This window comes from Panthera leo, chromosome A3, assembly GCF_018350215.1.
Source record: "Panthera leo isolate Ple1 chromosome A3, P.leo_Ple1_pat1.1, whole genome shotgun sequence".
NCBI classification, from domain to species: Eukaryota; Metazoa; Chordata; class Mammalia; order Carnivora; family Felidae; genus Panthera; species Panthera leo.
In genome coordinates, this window is record NC_056681.1 from 22,656,270 (window position 1) to 22,678,657 (window position 22,388).

A 22,388-nucleotide genomic window follows, 5' to 3' on the forward strand; every position below is an offset into this window, starting at 1 on the left:
GAGCTGTCAGCACACAGCCCGACGTGGGGCTCGAACTCACGAACCGTTGAGATCATGACCTGAGCCGAAGTCGAATGCTTAACTGACTGAGCCACCCAGGCGCCCCTAAAGTTACGTCTTTGATTAAGAAGGAGATGCAGTCCAGGATGGAGACAGAACCAATATGATTTCAAGTCATTTTATAGCCTGGAGAATAAAGGGATTGTGTTTAAGAAGTCCATATCCTTGGAGATGATAAATAATCAGAGTGCTGGGAAAGATGTATGACCAGAGCCTGTTAGACACTACTTGGGCTTTGCCCTTTGAGCAGGGGCTCTCATTGTGTAGTCACACTGTCTAGAATGCTGGGGAAGGGTGAGGTAATTGGAAAAGCAGCTTGTGAAACAGATGATCGTTGACTAAAGCAGAAAGGCGGCAGCAGCATCACCCCTGCAATTGCCTGACCATAGCCAGAGTCCCTGCACATTCATCTCCAGATGGAGACTTGTTTCAGCTATTCACACACAGAGTCGCAAAGGATATATTTATGAGTCCACATGGAGGTGAGTGTCTCCTTTCTTTTCATATTTTTTATTCTACCAAGAACATTTACATTCACATACTTTGAAAATGAATGAGACATCCACAACCAAGTGTTGCTCCAAATAGGGCTCAGGACTCTTGGCCCATGAATAGTTGAGTCGTTACATAATTTGAGGCTTATAATGGGGAAGTAGGGGCTGAGATCTCCCTAAAAAGTTGAGGTCTTGTAGGGATCCAGTTTTAACTCTGAATTCTCCAGATTAAGAAATGATTACAGAGTTACGTTTCCCTTTCTGTTATGTCTCCCTTTTCATCATCCTTCTGAACTTCCCTGACAGCTAACTATCCGCGTCCCCCCCCCCCCCCATCCCACCCCATGCTCTCATCATCAATTACCAACTTTGGGAGGTCCTGCTAGCCTTAGGGCCACAGTGTTACCTGGTTTTTCCCTCCATCCTCAGTAGCACAGCTGAAAACAAGCTGGAGTATTTTAGCAAAACTTTACTGAAGGCTCCAGCAACCTGATTGTGAAGCTGACAAATTGTTGCAGTCTCTTCAACTTGGGTTCTCCTGTAGTGTTATCCATTTGGCAGGACCCAGCTTCTTCCTCTTTATTCCTTCTCTCAAGAAGTAAAACATGGGGGAAGGGGGAGGTATTAAAACACGAGAGAGATCAAAGCCTTCTTGAGTTCCTTTTCTGAATCTGTCAGCTCCCAGAAGGAAACAAAATCTTAAAGTTAGTGTACATTCCTTCTCTAAGTATTATGTTTTAAATGTATGTATATAAACATGCAATCTATGTAATGTTGCTTTTTAAAAAATCTACGTAAGCGATACATACATACCCTTTTGCATTTCTACTCAGCATTATGTTTTCAAGATTTTATCTGTATATTAATGCTTCTAGTTCATTTTAATCTGTATTTCATTATATGAATAGATCATTATTTATCAGTTTTCCTATTGATGAATATTTAGGCTATTTCCAAATTTTTTGACATTATAAATAAGGCTGCAGTGTATCTGTCTGTATATATCCTTTTGTGTGTGTGACTGTGTTTGAGAATTTCTTTAGATTACACCTAAAAGTAAAACTGCTGTAGGATAGATATCTCTTAGCTTTACTAGAGATTACTAGATTGTTCTACAGAGTAGTTTTTCTAGTTTACATGCCTACCAACAGTGTATGAGAGTTCCTGTTTCTCTGTATCTTGGTCAACACTTGGTGTTACCTAACTTTAAAATTTTTGCCATCTGGTGTATGTGAAATGGCATCTCATTAAATTTAATTTGCACTTTCCTGGCTGCTAATAGAGTTAATGTCTTTCTCCTCAGTTTTCTATCATGGTTTCCTGTTTATTTCTTTCATAGCACTTATCACATACTATTATTATGGGTTGGTTGATTTGTGTGTTCATTGCCTGCCTTCCTGTCTAGAACATAATCTCTGTGAGAATAAGGATCACATCTCTCTTGTTCACTTTTATCCCCAGACCTTAGTCCAGGGTCCGGTAGTTAGGGATTCAGTAAATAGTTGTTTAATGAAGAAACTTGATAGTGGTGGGGGTGAGGGGTTCCTCAGTACTTCTGATATTACTACAAGAGAAATGCTCATGTAGTAACAGGGATTTATTTCTTTATATTTATCTCTTCTAAACCCTATATGTCATAGCCAGTTTGAAGTATCTGATTCTTTCCTTCATTTCTTACATCCTCTTTGCAAGTCTTTTGAATAGGCCTGAATAGGAAATAGAGAAATACAGAAACAGTCACTCATGACTTGATTTGATAGAGATTATCTGCTCCAGCCTGGGGCTTATGATATTATGATACACTGATACTGAATTAGCCTATGACTATTTTGTGCCCCACATCAGAGAAGAAACCAGAGTTCTGATGAGGTTCATAATTTGATAGGAAATTAAGTTGGAAGCCCTTTGCCTTTGCTGGGATTCTTATTGACAGTTAATCTTATCCTAGCTACATCTTATCTACTATAAGACTGTCTGAGATAGGTGAGGACTTCATCAGCAAAAATTCACTAGGCTAGACATAATAGTTTTTTATTTTTGAGAAATACAGACATCGAAGAGGACTAGAATAAACCTCAGTGGCTTTTCTACAGTTCCTTTCTTTTCTACCCAGTCACTCTTAGTGCTGGTCCTAGCTCCAATTGCATCTTGTTCGAGCTTTGTTTAGTTCCTGAGCTCTGTTCTGACTACATCTTAAACTCTACTCTTTGACTTGGTTAGGATTCTTTGGGGGTGCAGGAAACAAACCCACCCAAGCTAGCTTGAACCAGAGGCAATTCAGGAATGTCTCAGAAATTAAGACCATATACAGCTAGAACCAAGAATTAGAGCAGTGGAAATGTTTACTAAAAGCTCCCAAGTCTGCTTCTCTTTTCAAGAGAAGAACCAAATTGAGGATAAAATCTCTTAGTCCCAGTTACAAATTCTCAGGGAAGGATACATACCCACCATGGACCAGATGCTCACCTCTCTTCAGTAAGCCATGACCATAAGGTTACATCCTACAAACTTGGCAGCCAAGAGCCTCCTGTAATGTATGGGTGACACAGGAGAGCAGCTGCCAGGAAAGGGAAGGGATTTTAGGCAGACACACCCATAAGTATCTACTGAACTTATTAGTTGCTGAATATGAGGTTAGAGGCTCTGAAACATCTGGCTTTTACCCAGCAGTTCCTTCATATTTTCTGCTTCCTTTTCTTCCCCCATGTCTTACCTGGCTCCTTACCCAGCTTGCTGATCTTTTAAAAGCTACTTGCAAGTGTATTCTCAACAGATCCCTGACTTACCTCGTTTAAAATAGTGAGCTTTAGGAGTGCCTGGATTGGCTTAGTCGGTTAAGCAACCAACTCTTGGTTTCAGCTCAGGTCATGATCTCACGACTTTTGGGTTCGAGCCCCATGTGGGGCTCTTTCCTGGCAGCACTGAGCCTGCTGGGGATTCTCTCTCTCTGAGACTGTCCCTGCCCCGCCCCTGCACACTCTCTAAAATAAATAAACTTAAAAAAAAAAAAAAAAAAAGATAGTAAGCTTTGTGGATGAGAAGGTGTATTTTTCCCCTCATTTGTTAGTTTATCTGGAAGGAATTAGAAAGTAGGAATATGCTATATAGTATAACATGTCTCTGGTGTGCTTATGGTTCAGTGATATATCCTGCCCCAGCTAGTGAGAAATAGCAATAAATAGGTATTGTGGAACTTCAGCCATCTGGGAAGTACATTCTGCCTTTGAGACAATACATTGTCTTGTTACAGGAACATGACATAGAAACAACTCACGGTGTGGTTCACGTCACCATCAGAGGCCTCCCAAAGGGAAACAGACCAGTTATTCTGACATATCATGACATTGGCCTCAATCGTATGTATTTAATTTTATACCTTCCTTTTTTATTATAATAATCTTTGTATATTTATTTTTAAAAAGAAGAAACCCCAGTATTCTAACAGAGCACAGGTTTTATCCTCTCTGGCTTAACCTTCCCTCCTCATTGTTACACATATTAATGCAGGGTTAAAGTGTCTGGGAAGTGTGCAGGAAAATGCGTTTGGGGGATACTGGAATTATATCTCACCTTTGTGTCTTAACTGGTAAAGGATGAACTGGTTAAGGGCAGAACTGAGAGGCGCTTGGCTGGCTCAGTCAATAGAGCATGCAGCTCTTGATCTCAGGGTCATGAGTTCAAGCCCAACGTTGGGCATAGAGCTTACTTAAAAAAATAATAATAATAAAGTGTGTCTTTAAAAAAAAAAAAAAGAGTAGAATAGAAATCAGTTGTTTGTTTTGTTTAAGTCTATACTTCTTTGGTTTTTTTCAACTTAACTTTGTTATGAGCCCTTCAATGAATTAGTGAAAGTGTTCTTCCTATAGCCTGTCATCAGTGATTTTAAGTGGACTTTTCTAGATAGTATAAGATTCTGGCTCTAGCCACAGGCTCAGAGCCTGTACATGTGTATGTTTTTCTCCCATGCTTCTCTGGCTTTCAGAGAGGCTACAGTTTAGTGCTGGAGCTTTATTTGAGGCTACAGTTTAGTGCTGGAGCTTTTGTAGCCTCTTAAGCATGAGAAGTGATTTAAGCAGTTATACTAACAGGGTAGAAATTAAAGCAGCAGCCCATCTCTACACTGCAGCAATTTTTCCAAGGGACAGTCTTCCACATGGTGAATGTGAGTAGCCCAGGGTATTTACTCTAGCCACGTTCTTGGAATATAGTCAGCGTCTCTGTGTCAGATGGGGGAATAAGGTACATGAGAAATGACAGCATGATGGGTGCAAGATTATTTTGTGCAATACCAGAATTGGTTTCCATTTTTTAGACACTGTAGAATTGAGAATTCAGTGTCGTTTTCAGGTCATTGGGATGTCTGGTATTCAGCCTTTAGGGCAGCTTGAATCACATTGTTCTGACACCTCATTTTGGTGGAACAGTGAATAAAAGGAGTGAAAGAGGACAATGATATGGAATTAATTGAGTCGAAGAAAACTGGAGAGAAATGAAGAGGACTGTATGGACATTCAGTTGAAAATTGGGGAGAGAGAGAGTCTGTGACTTACAAGTATTTTTATTCTTGCAGATAAATCCTGTTTCAATGCATTTTTTAACTTTGAGGATATGCAAGAGATCACCCAGCACTTTGCTGTCTGTCATGTGGATGCCCCAGGCCAGCAGGAAGGTGCACCTTCTTTCCCAACAGGGTAAGGCCACAAGCAAGACCTTCTAGAAGCCATGCATTCAGAAGAGCAAATGATTGAGCTACAGTGGGAGAAGTAGCATTGATTTCTCCTGTTGATTTTAGCACAGGCTGTGGTTATACTTATCAACCAACTATCCTCCTCTTTCTTTCCTTGCTCTGAGAGGACTGTTGCGTACAATCTGTTGAGGGAAACTGCATATTTTCCTATGTCCAGGAATGGTTCTCCATAGATGGGAATCTGTCACCCTGTAATTGCAAGGCTTAAGTGTCTGAAACACCCACATCTCACTGTCTTTTATCTGTCCCCTTCCTCATCTTTTTAAAATGTCATTTCTGTGTCCCTCCCTAAAACTTCCAACTACCTAGAACAAATTCCAATCCATCTGTACTTCCTGGGAGCACCTCCCCAACCTTACCTCCCAGTCTAGTGATGGGAATTTGAATATTTTTGTAAGCATTTATTCTGAGAAGCTGCCCTGTCAAATAGAGATGCATTTTGACTGGACTTGGAGCTCTTGGCCTCATCCTAAACCTGCTTTGCATGGTGGAACCACAGTCTCCCTCACTCTTCCATGGACATTGTAATTACGGAGAAGACCTTGGAAGGGGGAGTGAAAGCACAAGCTGTGGAATTACAGATTCTTCCCCTTTCCCTTGGCTCCTCTCCAGAGCTGCCTCTGCCAGGGACTGATGTGAAATAGACCATTGCAGGTAAAAAATAGCCAACACTTACATTGGACTTAAACAGCATTCCTGACATTGCTTTAAACGCTTCATATCTGTTAAGTCATTTAACCCTCACAGAACTATGGGATAGATTTACTATTATTCCTGCTGTACAGGCGAGGAAACTGAGGCCCAGGGATATTAAGTAACTTTGCCAAGATCACATAACAAATACGTAGCAGAGCTGGAATTTTAACTGAGGCAGTCTGGCTCCAGAATCCATGTTATTGACATGTTCAGGCTGTTCTGTCTCTCAGATGCAAATTGACCAATGACCAATTTATATCCAACAAGATTTATATCTGGTTCCTTTTTTCTGTTTTGTGTACAAATGGCTCAACAGCACTCCATCACTTAAAAAGTGTTTCAGGCAGAGGCAGGCTGATTCCCCTGTCACATATAGAGTAGATCCTAGATTGTCTTAAGGTCTCTTTCCATCTTTGATTCTGTAATCTTTATGGATGCTCCCTTCTTTTCTTGGGTTCCTAGTCTGAATCGGCTCCTGGCCTTGCTTGACCATCTTAGGATCGTGTAGTTCATATCATACACCAAATTCAAAAGCAATAAAGTAACCACATTATCTTATGTCTAAGTAAAACAAATCAGCATTCATGATGAGGAGTCTAGGATATGGAATGATACTTCCAGAAGCCCTGGACCAAATGAGCAAGTAGGAGACAGGCATGAAGTGAAATTTGAGAAATAGACAAGGATCCAATGTGGTTAGGCCCAGTAAAGCTTTGTTTATTTTTGCCTTTAGCTGCCTGATTATAAGCCGCAGACCAAAAGCCACCTCCTCAATTGGCTGTTATTGCTGGAAGTTTGCTGAGCCTCAATCCCAGTTGAAGTGATTGTTAGGGATTTGGAAATGCCTTGAGAGAGAGCCATATTACCTGTTCTGTTCAAGTGGCTTCTTCTGGTCCCAGAGACTGCCCTTTAGAAAATAGAAACACATAGATTCTTCTCCTTTCTTCTCAGCATGGAAGTCTTAGAGAGAGACACAGCATGTCACAGTCATTTCCACACATCATCTCCTTTCTGCCTTTGGTAAAGGGAATGCTTTTATCTAAGAACCCCATACTCTTCTGGCTGTTCTTGTGATTGGGAAATGTGGGTGCATTCTAATTCAGGAGGTATCCTTCTGGATTTCAGGTACCAGTACCCCACAATGGATGAGTTGGCTGAAATGCTGCCTCCTGTTCTTACCCACTTAAGGTAGGTTCATTCTGCAGTTCCTTAACACAGTGTTTATTGAATTTCTACCATGTGTCTGATCTAGGGACTACAATGGTGAACAAATGGAATAGTCACTGTCCTCACAGAGCCTACTTACATTTTAGTGGGAGGAATAATTAACAACAAATAAGCAAATAATCACAACTAAAGTGTTGTAAGAGAAGTCAGTGAGGGTGATGCCTTAGAGAAGGGCCAGGTTTACAGAGATAAGGCTAGTTGAGCAATGCCTCTCTAAGAACATGTCTAGGCCAGTACCTAGACAGAGAGCCAGGGCAAGAGGATTCCAGACAGGAGGAATAATATTTCCAGAAGTCCTGGACCAAGTGAGCAAGTAGGAGAAAGGCATGAAGTGAAATTTGAGAAATAGACAAGAACCCAATTACATAGTCTCACAGATCAGGTAAGAATTGGGGATTTTATTCAAAAGACAAAAAAAAATATTGAAAAGTTTTAAGTAGGGGAGTGATACCCAATTTAGTCTTTTTTTTTTTCTTTCAGGTATAGAATTTAAAAATGGGTTAGATAAGAATGTGCATTAATTTTGCCTTTTTTTTTCAGTTTAGTCTTTTAAATGGTCACTCTAGGTATTAAATTGCATTTCAGTAAAGCTGTTTATATTTTTTAAAAAGATTACTCTAGAGGCACCTGGGTGGTTCAGTCGGTTAAGCGTCAGACTTTGGCCCAGGTCATGATCTCACGGTTCATGGGTTTGAGCCCCGTGTCAGACTCTGTGCTGACATCTCAGAGTCTGGAGCCTGCTTCAGATTCTGTGCCTCCCTCTCTCTCTGCCCCTCCCCTGCTCCTTCTCTGTCGCTGTCTCTCAAAAATAAATAAATGTTAAAAATAATTTTTTTAATAAAAAAAAAGAATTAGTCTAGCTGTGGGGAGAATGAGTTGGAGAAGAGTAAAAAAGAAAAAGACCACTAAACTATTACAGCAATCAGGCAAGAGACGACTAGATACTGAATGCCTGGAGCTGGAGTGAAGTATATAGAGATAGATGGAAATATGTTAGAGGTAGACTCTTTGGACTTACTGTTAGGTTGAACATAGAGGTGATAGGAGAGGGAGCTATTAGAATGACTCCCAGGTTTTAGTCATATTTCACTTAACCCTTAAAATCAACTTAGAAATAGGTGGTTATATCCTTTTATAGATTGGGAACTGAGGCTCAGAAAGTTAAAAAAACTTGACCAGCTTCTAGAACCCAGTAAGCATCAGAGCCAGATTTGAACCCAGTTGTATTTTTTCCATTATGCCATGTCCCCTCCAAGTGAGTTAATCTTATCAGTGTTGGTATGTCCTCTTTCACAGTCTGAAAAGCATCATTGGGATTGGAGTTGGAGCTGGAGCTTACATCCTCAGCAGATTTGCAGTAAGTACAGAGGATTAGTCCTGCTACCCTTGAGGCACTGCCTAGGTCACAGCTCTACTGCTGTGTCAGTGACCAGGTACTACTGTGGGTCTTATGTCAGTTTTTCTGTAAATTCTGTCAACAACAGAAAAAGGTTTGTAGAAAGCCCTGTTTTGTACTTACAGTACCTGAAAAATCACGAATGAGGGCAGGGTATCATCAATAAAAAGTAATTCTTAGAGAACATGTATGGAATTTTGTGAAGCCATTAAAATTTTATAAGAAGAGTTTGTAATGATACGTGATTCACATATACTGTAACATTAACAAAAAAATTAAAATACAGATTCACCATAGTTTGTGATAGACATAGGAAGGGACCAGAGGGAAGTATACCAAAATATTAATTAACAGGGACCGATGTTGTGTGGTTAGATAATACAAGTTTTTATTTCCTAATTTTTGTAATTTCTATTTATCAGATTTTCTATAGTGAGCATAATCAGTGTAATCAGAGGGAAAGGAAGTAAACTAGAGAGTTTTGAGTGTAAATAGAAATGTCTGTGTTGATTTCTATTTAAGAAACAGAAATGAAGAAATTTTTTCAGGGTGGGTGCCTGGGTGGCTCATTTGGTTAAGCATCCAACTCTTGATTTCCGCTCAGGTCGTTATCTCATGGTTATGAGATCAAGCCCACACTGGGTGTGGAGTCTGCTGAAAATTCTCCCTCTCCCTCTGTTCCTCCCCTGTGCACACTTGTGTGTGCTCACTCTCACACACACTCTACTTACTTACTTACTTACTTACTTAATTCAAGGGTGCCTGGCTGGCTTAGTCAGTAGAGCTTGTGACTCTTGATCTTGGGGTTGTAAGTTCAAACCCCACGATGGGTGTAGTGATTATTTGAAAATAAAATCTAAAAGGGGCATCTGGGTGGCTCAGTCAGTGAAGCGTCCAACTTCGACACAGGTCATGATCTCATAGTTCACGAGTTTGAGCTCCGCATCAGGCTCTTTGCTGACAACTCAGAGCCTGGAGCCTTCTTCAGATTCTGTGTCTTCCTTTCTCTCTCCCCCTCCCCTGCTCATGCTCTGTCTCTCTCTCTCTCTCTCTCTCTCTCTCTCTCTCTCTCAGAAGTAAATAAAAACATTAAAAAAAATTTTTTTAATAAATATAAAATCTAAAAAAATTTTTTTAAAAGAAATGTTTTTCAGATGCCTCCTGGGTGATAGGACAGTCTTTTGGGGTAGGGTGGTATCACCCATTCAGGTGCTTTCTGGGGGAAGAACAAAAAACAAAAAAAACGTAAGAAGCTCCTATTGGGGTCAAGGCTATATGAATGTGAAATTCTCCAGTCTAAGCCTCAGCAGCCCCTTATGCCAAGTAATTCCAAGGGTACTTTCCCAGCAGGGAGAACCCACCGTGAGCTAAACAACTGCAGAGATACTACCAGGTGCCTTCCTCTGATGAGGAAATAAATATCATGTCTCCTCACAGATCCTTGCCAGGCAAGATCATTTCATAGCATTTTAAGGAACTGGTTTTCCAGATGTTAAGTCAGACTTACAGAGCAATTTTTCCAAATATTCTGCACCTAGCACCTCTCTGAAGTCTTACTTTCAAATCTGAGGCATTATGGCATAATACATAAGAATTGATTAACCATGCTCCACTGTTTATAGAAGAATGCTGGGAGTGGAACTTTCAAACTGTTGTCTTTGTCTATTTCAGCTCAATCATCCGGAGCTCGTGGAAGGCCTTGTGCTCATTAACGTTGACCCTTGTGCTAAAGGCTGGATTGACTGGGCAGCTTCCAAAGTAAGCACTAAATGGTATTCATTGGGTCATCTCTTGGTCCCCTCTCAAAATGTTTTTTTTTTTTTTTTTTTTTTTTCACTGAAGTGTATACAGTCAAAGGCAAAAAGTTTTAAGTATATAATTTCATGAATGTGTGCATATATAATTGCCACCCAATCAATATGCAGAATATTTCCAGCTCCAAGGATTCCCTTATGCCTTTGCTTTAATTAATACTTCTTCTTCCCAGATACAACTGTTTTCTGACTTCTATCACCATAGATTGGTTTTCTCTATTCTTAAACTTCATATAATTAGAATGATAGAATATGTATTCTTTTGTATCTGGCTTCTTTCATTCATAGTGATTCTTTTTCATGTTGTGTGTAATGGTAGTTCTTTTAATTCTTGTTTAGTAGTCTATGGTGTAAATACACAAAATAAGTTGTTTGTTATTTGGTTATTATGAGTAAAGTTTCTGTGCACATTCTTTTACCTGTCTCTCCATAGACCTACACCTTCATTTCTCCTGGGTCTCTAGGAGTGGAATTGATGGGTCATAAGGCAGCTGTATATTTAGCTTTGGTAGATACGGACAGTGTTCCACAGTGTTTGGCCGGTTTACACACCAGCAATACATGAAAGTTCAGTTGTTCCACCTCTTCCCTAGTATTTGAAAGTCATTTTAATTTTTGTAAAAGATGAGCAGTTTTATTTGTAATACTAGCTTGTTTCTATATGGTACCCATCAGCAAAATAGGTTTAGTTATTAAAAAACAATTTTTAATTATACCATCTTTCTTATTTTAAGCAATGCTTATGGGGAAATAATGCTGGGTTTTAATTTGCATTTCCCTCAGGGCCTATGATGCCAGACAGAGCACCTTTTCTAAAACTTAGTGGCCATTTCAGTATCCTCTAAGGAAGTGACTGGTCAAGTCTTTTGCCTTTTTTTCCCCCTTAATCGGGTTGCTAGTCTTTTTCTTATTGATCTGTAAGAGTTCTTTGTACATTTTGTGTCTGAATCCTTTGGTGGATACATGTAAATATCTTCTCCCAATCTTTGGTTTTCATGTTCACTGTTTTCATGAGTGAAACGAATGAATGAATCTCTTCACTAAACCGCAAATAACTTGTCCATGCTACTGCTCCCAAAGATTGGTGGGATTGAAGATGTGTGCCATCTGAAAAAATGAAGATACTTGCTATCTACATGGCATTTGCTATTTAGATAGAGTGTTATCTAAAATCTGTTCAAGGAGATAGGAATCTACAGGAGTACATGCTAATGACTTTACAAATATAAACAATCCCAGCAACAACCAGAGTGAAAAGAGGGAATAAGGGTAAAAGCATATTATTAAATAACATTTTCATTGAAATGACCTGTGCTGAAAAGGTCATTTGCTGTTTTTAGGTTAGAAAAGGAAGCAGTTTTGAAACATTTTTCCCTACCAAAGTACAAATGTTATTTGTAGTTATTTTAACCTAAAACTATGAGGTTTGGGGGCACCTGGATGGCTCAGGCAGTTAAGCATCCAACTTTTGATTTTGGATCAGGTCATGATCTCAATATTTGTGAGATCAAGCCCTGTGTCAGGCTCTGCACTGATAGCATGGAGCCTGCTTGAATTTCTCTCTCTCCTCACTCTCTCTGCTCCTCCCCTGCTTTTCTCTCTCTGTCTCTCTCAAAATAAATAAACACTGAAAATACATATAATAAATAAATAAAACTATGAGGTTTAGACTAAATCAGTGATGTTATAAAGTTTTCCAGAGAAGAAATAACCCAAGCTTTCATTACTTGCTAAAAGATGCCTAATGTAACAATCTCATTTTTAAATAAATATCTGCTTCTGAGTATTTTTAACTTGCCATAAATGTTCATTCTGATCCACCACTGGAGATAGGCTCCAAAATACCACTCCCCAGCTTGTCACATGTATTAAGAACCTTTATTGGTACTCAACCATGAGATCCAGTAATTCAATATCTAGGAACTTATCTGAAGGATAAGTAGTGATATCTACAAAGATTTAAATAGAAGGATAATAATTTCTTAAGAATCTAATACATGTCTAGTATTTGCTACATAGCAGGCACTATTCTTAAATGTTTTCTCTATGTTTAAATTTTTCATTTTCAGGACAGCCCAGTGAAGTGGTCCTATTCTTATCCCACAGAGAAATTAAGCCATTTGCTTAAGGTCACAGCTAGGAAATCACAGAGCCAAAATATTCATTAAAGCATAGGGCAAAAAGATGGAAACAACCTAAGTACCAATACTGTAGAGCCACAAAATTGTGACACAACCATAGAATGGAATATCCTGCAACCAAAAATTTATTTGGTTATTTAAAGAAATGAGAAAATTCTCAATACTTAAAAAATAGATGAAACTATGTATGTCCCAATTTTGTTACGTAGCTATGCATACGAAAAGAGGGAAAGTAATTTGGGGCACCTGGCTGGCTTGTCAGTAGAAGATCCGACTCCTGATCTTGGGATTGTGAGTTTGAGACCCATGTTGGGTGTAGAGATTACTTTAAAAATAAATAAATAGAGGGGCTCCTGGGTGGCTCAGGCGGTTGAATATCCAACTTTGTCTCAGGTCATAATCTCACGGTTTGTGAGTTCGAGCCCCACATCGGACTCTGTGCTGACAGCTCAGAGCCTGGAGCCTGCTTCAGATTCTGTGTCTCCCTCTCTCTCTGTGTCTCCCCCTCCCCATTGTGCTCTGTCTCTCTCTGTCACTCAAAAATTAAAAAAAAAAAAAAAAGAAAGAAAAAGAAACGTGAGACTTACCCACTATATTAAAAAAAAAAAAAAAAAAGGAAAAATAATTGGTTACTAGTAGTTGTGTCTTTGGCTGGTAGCATTACAGATGATTTATTTTCTTTTTTATATTCTATATTTTCCTAATTTTCTATGATAAGCATGTGTTGCTTTTATGTTACTTTAAAATATTAAAATATTCCACCTACTGAAATTTAAGAAACAAAACAAACGAACAAAGGAAAAAAAAGAGAGACAAACCAAAAAACCAAAAAATAGACTCTTAACAGAGAAAAAACAGATGGTTACCAGAAGGGAAGTGGGGGGTGGGGGTGGCGCGGGAAGGGGAATGGGTGAAATAGGTGAATAAGATTAAGAGTACACTTACCGTGATGAACACTGAGTAATATATGGAATTGTTGAATCATTATATTATACACCTGAAACTAATATAACACACTGCATGTTAACTATACTAGAATTAAAATATATTCCACCTGCCAGTAGAGTAGATTCTAAAAAATTTATCCATTTCTCCCCACTTTTAACTTCTAGAGAAATTTGCATACTTTGGATGAAATGTATTAACGATGCTATTGCCAGATGCAGGGGAAATTCTTTCTTACAACCTTATTTAAAATTTGTTCTCATTCCTGTCTAATTACGTGGGTATGTTAAGATTGACCTGAACATTCTCAGTAATGTATAATAAATTATGTGTAATAACCTAATAAAATTGTTAAAAGCTTGAGAACGATCTTATGAGTATTAAACATGTAATGAGATTGGTTGTTAATTCTAATTATCTTTAATTTATGACCATTGGATCGTTAGTAACCCCTATGAAGATTTCTGGGCTTCTTTCTTCCTTACTCTTTCTGGGACTATGTGATCCTGCTCTTCCCATATCCTTGTCTGTCTCCTCATCTCCTCTTCTCCATCTGCATCCCCAGTTCAGCACTTCACCTCTGATCCAAGTCAGCAATGGGAATTAAGCATAAAACCAAGGAAGAAGGCTACAGGGAATCAGCAACATAATTTGAGTTGGAAATTTTTCTGAAAATAGACTAGCAGTCTGCAGATTTGCACAGATTGCTGCATTTATTAGACTGTGATATGCATCATTTTGAAATGGAAAAAATTAGGGGAAAAATGCTCAAACGCAAGAACATTTTATAAACATAGCAGTTTCCTCCCACTCCCTAAAATGAAGAGAGCAAAAACTGGAGGAGAGAAAATCATTTTTGTCTCTTGGGTGACTTGAAGGGAGTAGTTTTAAGTCAGTCCTTATTGGCCATAAATCTAGTGTAAATGTGGGAAATACAGGCAGGAATGAAGTAGCTAATAGCCAAGAGCTCTAGGTCTTAAGTTTTCAAAGAAGGAATGGCCAAGATTTCTTCCAGCCACCTATTTCAAAGTAGGTGATATTATTTCCCTGGAAGGGAGACTTCATTTTTTTCTGAATTGTTTCTTGTTTTCGTGTGTCTTTGAAACTCTCATCTCATGAAAATGTGTGACACTGAGCTGTACTTTAGTTTGTTGAAGGATGACATGTACACAATAAAGTACACTAATCGTAAGTGGACAGCTTGATAAATTTTTATGTATGCTTAACTCCCTTGACTCGGCGTTTTTATCTTTTTAGCTCTCAGGCTTGACAACCAATGTTGTGGACATTATTTTGGCTCATCACTTTGGGCAGGTAAGTGCCTAGTCCAACTAGGACAGCCGTGTTTATTGACTTCCAGCAAAACCTTATTTACCTCAGGAAAGATGGGTTGCCTTAGAATTCACCTGATCCTAGTCCAGAGCAGAGGGGGATGCTTGTGGCCCAGCAAAGACCAATCTTGGGGGGAGAGGTATTAACTCAATGCCAAATGGCTCTTGGCATTTGAAGAGATGAGCGAAGGCAGAATCCCCTCCCCTGCCACCTGTTCCTGTCAACGGCATGCCATCTGTTAATGTTTGACAACATCACGTGCCTCACCCAACATCTTCAGAGACATAATGAGGTGTGAGAAAGGCTTCACAAAAATAGAAATTTCAGAGGAAAGAGAAACCAAAATAAACAAAGAATATCAATGCTTAAAGAACTTTAGACATTATCTTATTCAATCCCCATGTTTTACTGGTGAGGAAACTGAAGTCTATAGCGGAAATGACAGTCATGGATAATTATTGGGTGGGAGAGGGAACCCCGGTCCTCTTTTCAGAGGGAAGAGCGAGGTGGATAATAAGGTTTTGAATGATCTGATAAGTACTGTTTTAATTTTTGTAAGAGTTTGGGAGGGATTGCTGTTGATTCTTCTTTAAATCTTTGGTAGAATTCATAGTGACACCATCTGGGCCAAAGCTTTTCTTTGTGGATATTTTTTTATGTTACTAATTTAATCTCTTTACTTACTAAAGGTCTATTCAAATTTGTCTATCTCTTGAGATGCTTTAGGTGTTTTGTGTCTTTCTATGAATTTGTCCATTTTATCTCAGTTACCCAATTTGTTGGCATAAATTATTCATAATATTCCTTTATAATTCTTTGTATTTCTGTAAAATTGAAAATAACGTCTCCTCTTTCCTCCCTATTTTTAAAAGTAATTCAAATCTTACCTCTTTTTTTTTGGTAGTCTAGCCAATCAGTTGTTTGTTTTATTGATTTTTCTCCTGTTTTTTATTCTCTATTTCATTTATTTCCACTCTAATCTTTATTATTTCCCTCCTACTTGCTTTAAGTTTCCTCTTTTTGTAGTTTCTTAAGGTGGAATGCTAGTTATGGATTTGAGAGCTTTCTTTTTTTTTTTTTTATCTGGGCATTTACAGCTATAAGTTTCCCTTGCCATACCACTTTATCTGCAGTCCATAAGTTTTGGTAGTTTCATTTATCTCAAAGTATTTTCTGAGGCATCTGGGTGGCTCAGTCGGTTAAGCATCTGACTTTGGCTCAGGTCATGATCTCACAGTTCATGAGTTCGAGCCCCACAGCACAGAGCCCGCTTTGGATCCTCTGTCTCCCTCTCCCCCAAGAGAGATCCTCTGCCCCTCCCCCAAGGGTGTGTACAAGTGCACTCTCTCAAAAGTAAATAAACATTAAAAAAATATTTTTCAAAACAGATGAACATAAGGGAAGGGAAACAAAATAATATAACAGGGAGGGAACAAAACATAAGAGACTCTTAAATATAGAGAACAAACAGGACTGCTGGAGGGATTGTGGGGGGCGGGGGATGGGCTAAATGGGTAAGGGGCATAAGGAAACTACTCCTGAAATCATTATTGTACCATATGCTAACTAACTTGGATGTAAATTAAAAAATAAATAAATTATTAAAAAAATGTTTTTAATTCAAAACAAAGCAAGTATTTTCTAATTTCCTTGTGATTTCTTCTTTGATCCATTAGTTTTTTAGGAGTATTTTGTTTAATATCCCAGATTTCCCTATTACTGATTTCTAACTTTATTCCATTGTGATCAGAGGATATATTTAATATTTCATTTCTTTTTTAATTTATTGAGATTATGTCCTAGCATATGGTCTTTACATGTGGTCTGTCTATTTCATGTACACATGAGAAGAATGTGTATTCATTTTGCTTCTATTAAGTAGAGTGTACTCTGGGTGTCTGTCAGGTCTGGTGGTTTACAGTATTGTTGAAGTTTTCTGTTTCCTTGTGATCTTCTACCTCATTATTCATCCATGAATGAAAGTGAGGTATTAAAGTTTCCAGCTATTCTTGTTGAATTTTCTATTTCCCCCTTCAATTCTGTTTGTTTTTGCTTTGTGTGTTTTGATTATTATGTCCTCCTGATGTTCCATTTTTATTTAACAGAACTTGGAGCTAATCTTATTTTGGTAGCTCCATCTTTACCCTCTGTTTGCAGAGAGAACTGGTGCCAACAGTCCTTGAGCCTTTTTAGGCTCCTTGGTACATGTTCACTGACTTCTTTCACTCTCCCTGCTGCCAGCCTAGCAACCTTACTGAGTCTGCTAAATGAACGATTATAGTCTTCCTTCTGCTTTCCCACTTTCAGAATGTTATTGCTGTTACTTTTCCTGTTGCCTTTGTCCTTCTGAGTTTATGACTACAAAGAAAAATTTTTGCTGTTAATTTTAGGACTTTTCTGGAAAGAGTAAAGCAGTATTTTAGTCCAACATCTTTAATTGGAAGTCTCAAAGACTATGATCTTTTCACACATGGTGGGTAGACATAGTATGCTTGGGTTTTTTTAAACATTTATTTATTTTTGAGAGACAGAGACAGAGCACAAGTTGGGAGGGGCAGAGAGAGGAAGACACAGAATCCGACACAGGTTCCAGGCTCTGGGCTGTCAGCACAGAGTCCGACACGGGGCTCCAACTCAGAACCACAAGATCATGACCTGAGCCGAAGTCGGACCCTTAACCAACTGTCACCCAGCTCCCCCATAGCATGCTTGGTTTTGACTGTATACCTTAAAAAAGAGTTCACAAAGTTTACAGAATTCCATGCTAAGTGTGTGGAAGAGACAAAAGTATGTAAGATATGGCCCTTGTTCTCTAGTTCACTCTGTAGAGAGATAGGATATACAGAAATGCTATTGTAGCATAGGTAAAAAGGGATAAGTAGTAAGAACCACCTTTCATTGAATATCTACAGATGTTCTATGTATATTAATTCAATCTAATGATCTCATAATGGGAATTGTATTATTCCCACTTTACAGATGAAGTATGAATTGGTTTCCAGCTAATAGCATATCGAGGGAGGAGATTTGAAGCCAGATTTGTGCTAACTCTGAAGCTTTCCTCTTTCTACTCTGCCAGAGTGCCCTAGGAGAGGTACTGTGAGGGGCCTAGAGAAATTCAAAGGCAGGAAAGATTTACTTCTGATTTGAAGATCAGGGAAGGCTTCAAGGTAGCAGAGGTATCCCAGCTGGGCCTTGAAGGACAAATAAAATCCAACATTTTAGATTTGGGCTGGGGGAGAAGATCATTCCAGGAATGAGGAGTAGTTTGCTCAAAACAAAGAAGCCTTCCTTTGAATTTTGCTGTGAACCTAAAACTGCTTTTAAACGATAAAGTCTTGGGGCACCTGGCTCAGTCAGCTGAGCGTGCGACTCTTGATCTTGGGGTTGTGGGTCTGAGCTCCACACTGGACATAGATATTGCTAAAATAAATAAACTTTAAAAAAAATTTTAAATAAAATTTAAGCAAGCAAATGCTTATGTTGCTTCTATTGTTTTGAAATAGGAACAAATAAGGTTTAGAAACATGAATAATCTTACCTTCACCAATGAGAAAAAACCACAGCAATATCTTCTTTTTATCTATCAAATTTGAAAAAATTAAAAAGAGTGGTCATTTGTGGGGTGCCTGGGTGGTTCAGTTGGTTGAGCGTCCAACTCTTGATTTTGGCTCAGGTCATGATCCCCAGAGTCACGGGCAAGAGTGGCCATTTGTATTAAGGTTGTAGAGAAACAGGTAGTATAAATAAACGAGGCAGCTACATATATGATACATACATATGGTAAGGAGTGATCTCTACCATCCTTTAAGGGGAGAAGCAAGGTATGTCTAGCAGACCACAATTTGTGTTTTTTATAAAAAAAGGCGGGGGGCAATTTTTATATAACAGCTTTACCTAAGAAGTCCATTAGCACTTAAGCCAGTTTTACCCCTTTTATACCATTATCACTTCTTCCCTCTTTTATCTCAAATTTTGCTATTCTACTATGTGCTTCATTCGTTATTTACTTTTATTATAATTTCTTTAGCATTTACCACTTTTCTCAGAGTGATTCTAGTGCCCTTCAGTTTCAGGTGGACTCTGATCCATTTGGTCAGTTTCCAATTGTATTCTTGGCTCACTTCATGCATACAGTAGTAAGAATGCAAACAAATATTTTCCTTATCTATATTTCTCTACAAGATTTCATGGTGACCTTTACACACACTGCCCTGGATTAACTGGCTTCCTCACTATCCCTGATACATGTCTTCCCTCCAAAGCAAACATTTTCTCTTCTGCTTAAAACCGATTACTGGATGTGTGTGTGCTTGTGTACAGGTGTACACATATGTACATATATGCTTGTGTACACAAGAACCTGGCAGCTGTTCTAATGACCTCTAGAAGGCCAGCAAGAGAGAGACGGTTGGACAATGGTTGGTTGGGAGGGAGACTCACTACACTGCATGAACTATTTGTTTCTCTTGTATTTTATACCATTAATAGTATTGGTAATAAGATTAAATAAATGATAAATTAACTTGAAAAATACAAATGGAATGTAATCTATAGATATTACTAAGTGATAGTGTATATATACATATATATATATGTATATATATATATATTTGTGTGTAACAGTGATTATATTTGTATTATATCAGTACAGATAAGTTAATTATAAAGATTTATGTCTATTAAGAGAAGTCTTACGTTCTATTTATTTATTTATTTTTTTATTTTTTTAAAGTAATCTCTACACCCAACATGGGGCTTGAACTCACAACCCCAAGATTAAGAGTCATACCCTGTGCCCCACTTGCCATCATGAGCAGAGAGATTTGGCTTTGGGCATTGAGAATGCAAACCAAACAATATACACTTGTGCTGTAGCTCAGAAGTTTACCTGTGTCTCTTTTCACTTGTTCTAGGAAGAGTTGCAGGCCAACCTGGACCTGATTCAAACTTACCGACTGCATATTGCCCAAGATATCAACCAAGAAAACCTACAGCTCTTCCTGGGTTCTTATAATGGGTACAGTTGTTTCCTATTCCTCCACTTAAGTATAAACTAGTTCTAAAAAGATAATGGACATTTGAAGGAGAGTAGAAGGGGAAATAAACTACTTTTTCCAGTGTTGTGTAATGAGATTGCTTTCATGATGTTGTACCACAGAAAAAGAGGGGCTTTCAGACAGACAGGAAAACAGCTTTCAAGGAGAATGAATGGGGGCTGGCTCAGTTTGTAGAATGTGCGACTCTTGATTTTGGGGTTGTAACTTTGAGCCCCGTGTTGGACGTAGAGATTACTTGGGGGGAGGGGGGAAAAGAATGCATGAACTGAAGGCTGTTTTGGGCAAATTCAAGTACCAGTTGTAGTTTTAGGATGTTTTAAGACAAAAAAGTACCTAAGTTACATACACACAAAAACATACAGGTAGTGTGAGGCGAGACAGAAAAACACATATAGAAGAAGAAAAGAATAGAAGTCTTGGGCCTTGATTCCGTTTCTCTTTGCTGACATCTTGTCATCAGGCAGAAGTAGCGCATGGACACTAGTAAATTCTCTTTTGTTTGGTCTTCCAAAACCTACTTTCGTGTCTCCCCCAGTCATTGAGAGAGCCTGATTCTTATCTTGGGACCAGCTTTTCCAGGGTAAAAATATTAGCTCCTGCTAGCTTTCTGGGTACATGGGAGAAGATTGAGAAAATGGGTCAGCTGTAACTTACCCAAACTCACCCAGAGATTTTGAACTTGGTCTCTCTAGCTCCTTCCTCTGTATAACAGAGCCTCCTTATTTTTAGTTGAAATTAGAAAGGTTTATTAAGTACCATGTAAAACTATGTTAGTTACAGGTTTTCCCTCAAAAGTTCCCCTTTTCTTAAGGAATTTATTCCTATAAACCAGTTGGAAAATTAAACACTAGAACTTGAGGATTTCAGTAGCATTGTCATTGAGTTTTGAAGTTGCCTCTAAACTTTTAGCATCCCACTGTGTCCATCAGGGTTGAGCCAGGAACCTTGTTCCTGCTCTGTACCACTCACGATGCTACTGAGAGGGCTGCTTGTGAACAAAGTGCACAGGGCCCTTTTCCTCATCAGGCGTGAAGGAAAGAGAGTTTCATATTCCTTCCGAAACATTTTGGTTTTCACAACCAGGAAATAATCTGAATTGCCATGATTTTACCTGAAAAGTGTATTGCTTCCTTCTTTTTTTCTAGACGCAGAGACCTGGAGATTGAAAGACCTTTGCTGGGCCAAAATGATAATAAATCGAAGACATTAAAGTAAGTACCTCAGTTTCCCTAGTGAGTTGCTAAATATTTTTGCCTTTCATAGACTAATTTAGTATTCAGTAGAATATAAGTGCTGTTTGCAGAATGTCACCACTTATTTTGCCTTTCCTCAGGTGTTCTACTCTATTGGTGGTAGGGGACAGTTCACCTGCAGTCGAGGCTGTGGTAAGTATGTCCTGATGTTGTGAAGACAAGTGAAATTAAAACGCAATGAAATGGGGACACCTGGGTGGCTCAGTTGGTTAAGCGTCCAGCTCTTGATTTCGGCTCAGGTCATGAACTCACAGTTCATGGGATCAAGCCCTGTGTTGGACTCTGTGCTAACAGTGCAGAGCCTGCTTGGGGTTCTCTTTATCCCTCTCTCTGCCCCTCCCATGCTCACACGTGCCCATTCTCTCTCAAATAAATGTTTTCCAAAAAATGCAGTAAAATGTATATACAGCACACTGTTGGCACACTAGAAACCGTTGGTAAATACTAGTGTTTTTTTGTTTGTTTGTTTTTTCTTTCATTTCTGGTTACATGTGTCAGGGTTTGCTCGTTGTTATCCAGTTTGGAAAATGAATTCCTCATCAATCACTAGATTTCATCAGACGGGATCATTATTACCTTTGATTGCTTTATGTGCTGCCATTCACTTCGTGGCAAGTAGTATAACTAAACACCATTTGCTTATTGTCAGATTTCTGACAGCCTCGGCCTTCTGCAGCCACCATACACCTGGAACTGTATCAGCAGGCTGGAAGGCTGCTGAGAGACTTTATGCTTTCCTCTGCCTCCTCCTCAAGTACATAACACATTGGTAAAAATAATATATGCTCATTGTAGACAAAATGAAAAAATTAAAAAGTAGAAGGACAGGAGGAAAAATCACAATCCCGTTACCCAAAGGTAAACTATTATCTTTTCCTCTAACATACACTGGGTGATACTAAACATATAAGGTTTGGGACCTGATTTCTGATAGTATTTTTAGTAGCCTTTTTCCATATTATAAAGTCAGTACATACATCTGTATAAGATTTAGTCTTGTAAATGTACCTTTGTTTACTTAACCTCATTCTCCAGTTGATTATATCAGATTTTGCACCATTAATAATGTTGCTGTTGAACATCTATAATGAATTTTTGATCATTTACCTGAGATAGATTTCTAGAAGTGGAATTAATATGTCAAAAATCATAAACCTTTGCAAAAATTTTTATAACATTTGCCAAATTCCTTTCAGAAGGGATATAGATAGCAGTGTGTTGGT

The 22,388-nt window shown here is 38.6% G+C and overlaps 1 protein-coding gene across 3 annotated transcripts in view; it reads left to right on the plus strand.

The window, feature by feature from the left end:
• Window positions 1-22,388, plus strand: part of NDRG3 (NDRG family member 3) — a 67,756-nt gene that overhangs the window by 35,711 nt on the left and 9,657 nt on the right. For 2 of the 3 annotated variants that reach the window (XM_042931037.1, XM_042931036.1), the window contains 9 exons: window positions 3,805-3,910; window positions 5,125-5,245; window positions 7,123-7,185; window positions 8,521-8,581; window positions 10,292-10,378; window positions 14,778-14,834; window positions 19,769-19,872; window positions 21,058-21,123; window positions 21,246-21,297. In XM_042931037.1, the coding sequence (XP_042786971.1) occupies window positions 3,805-3,910; window positions 5,125-5,245; window positions 7,123-7,185; window positions 8,521-8,581; window positions 10,292-10,378; window positions 14,778-14,834; window positions 19,769-19,872; window positions 21,058-21,123; window positions 21,246-21,297 (717 nt within the window). Of the gene's footprint in view, window positions 1-372; window positions 543-3,804; window positions 3,911-5,124; window positions 5,246-7,122; window positions 7,186-8,520; window positions 8,582-10,291; window positions 10,379-14,777; window positions 14,835-19,768; window positions 19,873-21,057; window positions 21,124-21,245; window positions 21,298-22,388 lie in introns of those variants that run through there. The other variant, XM_042931038.1, reaches the window with a different exon arrangement.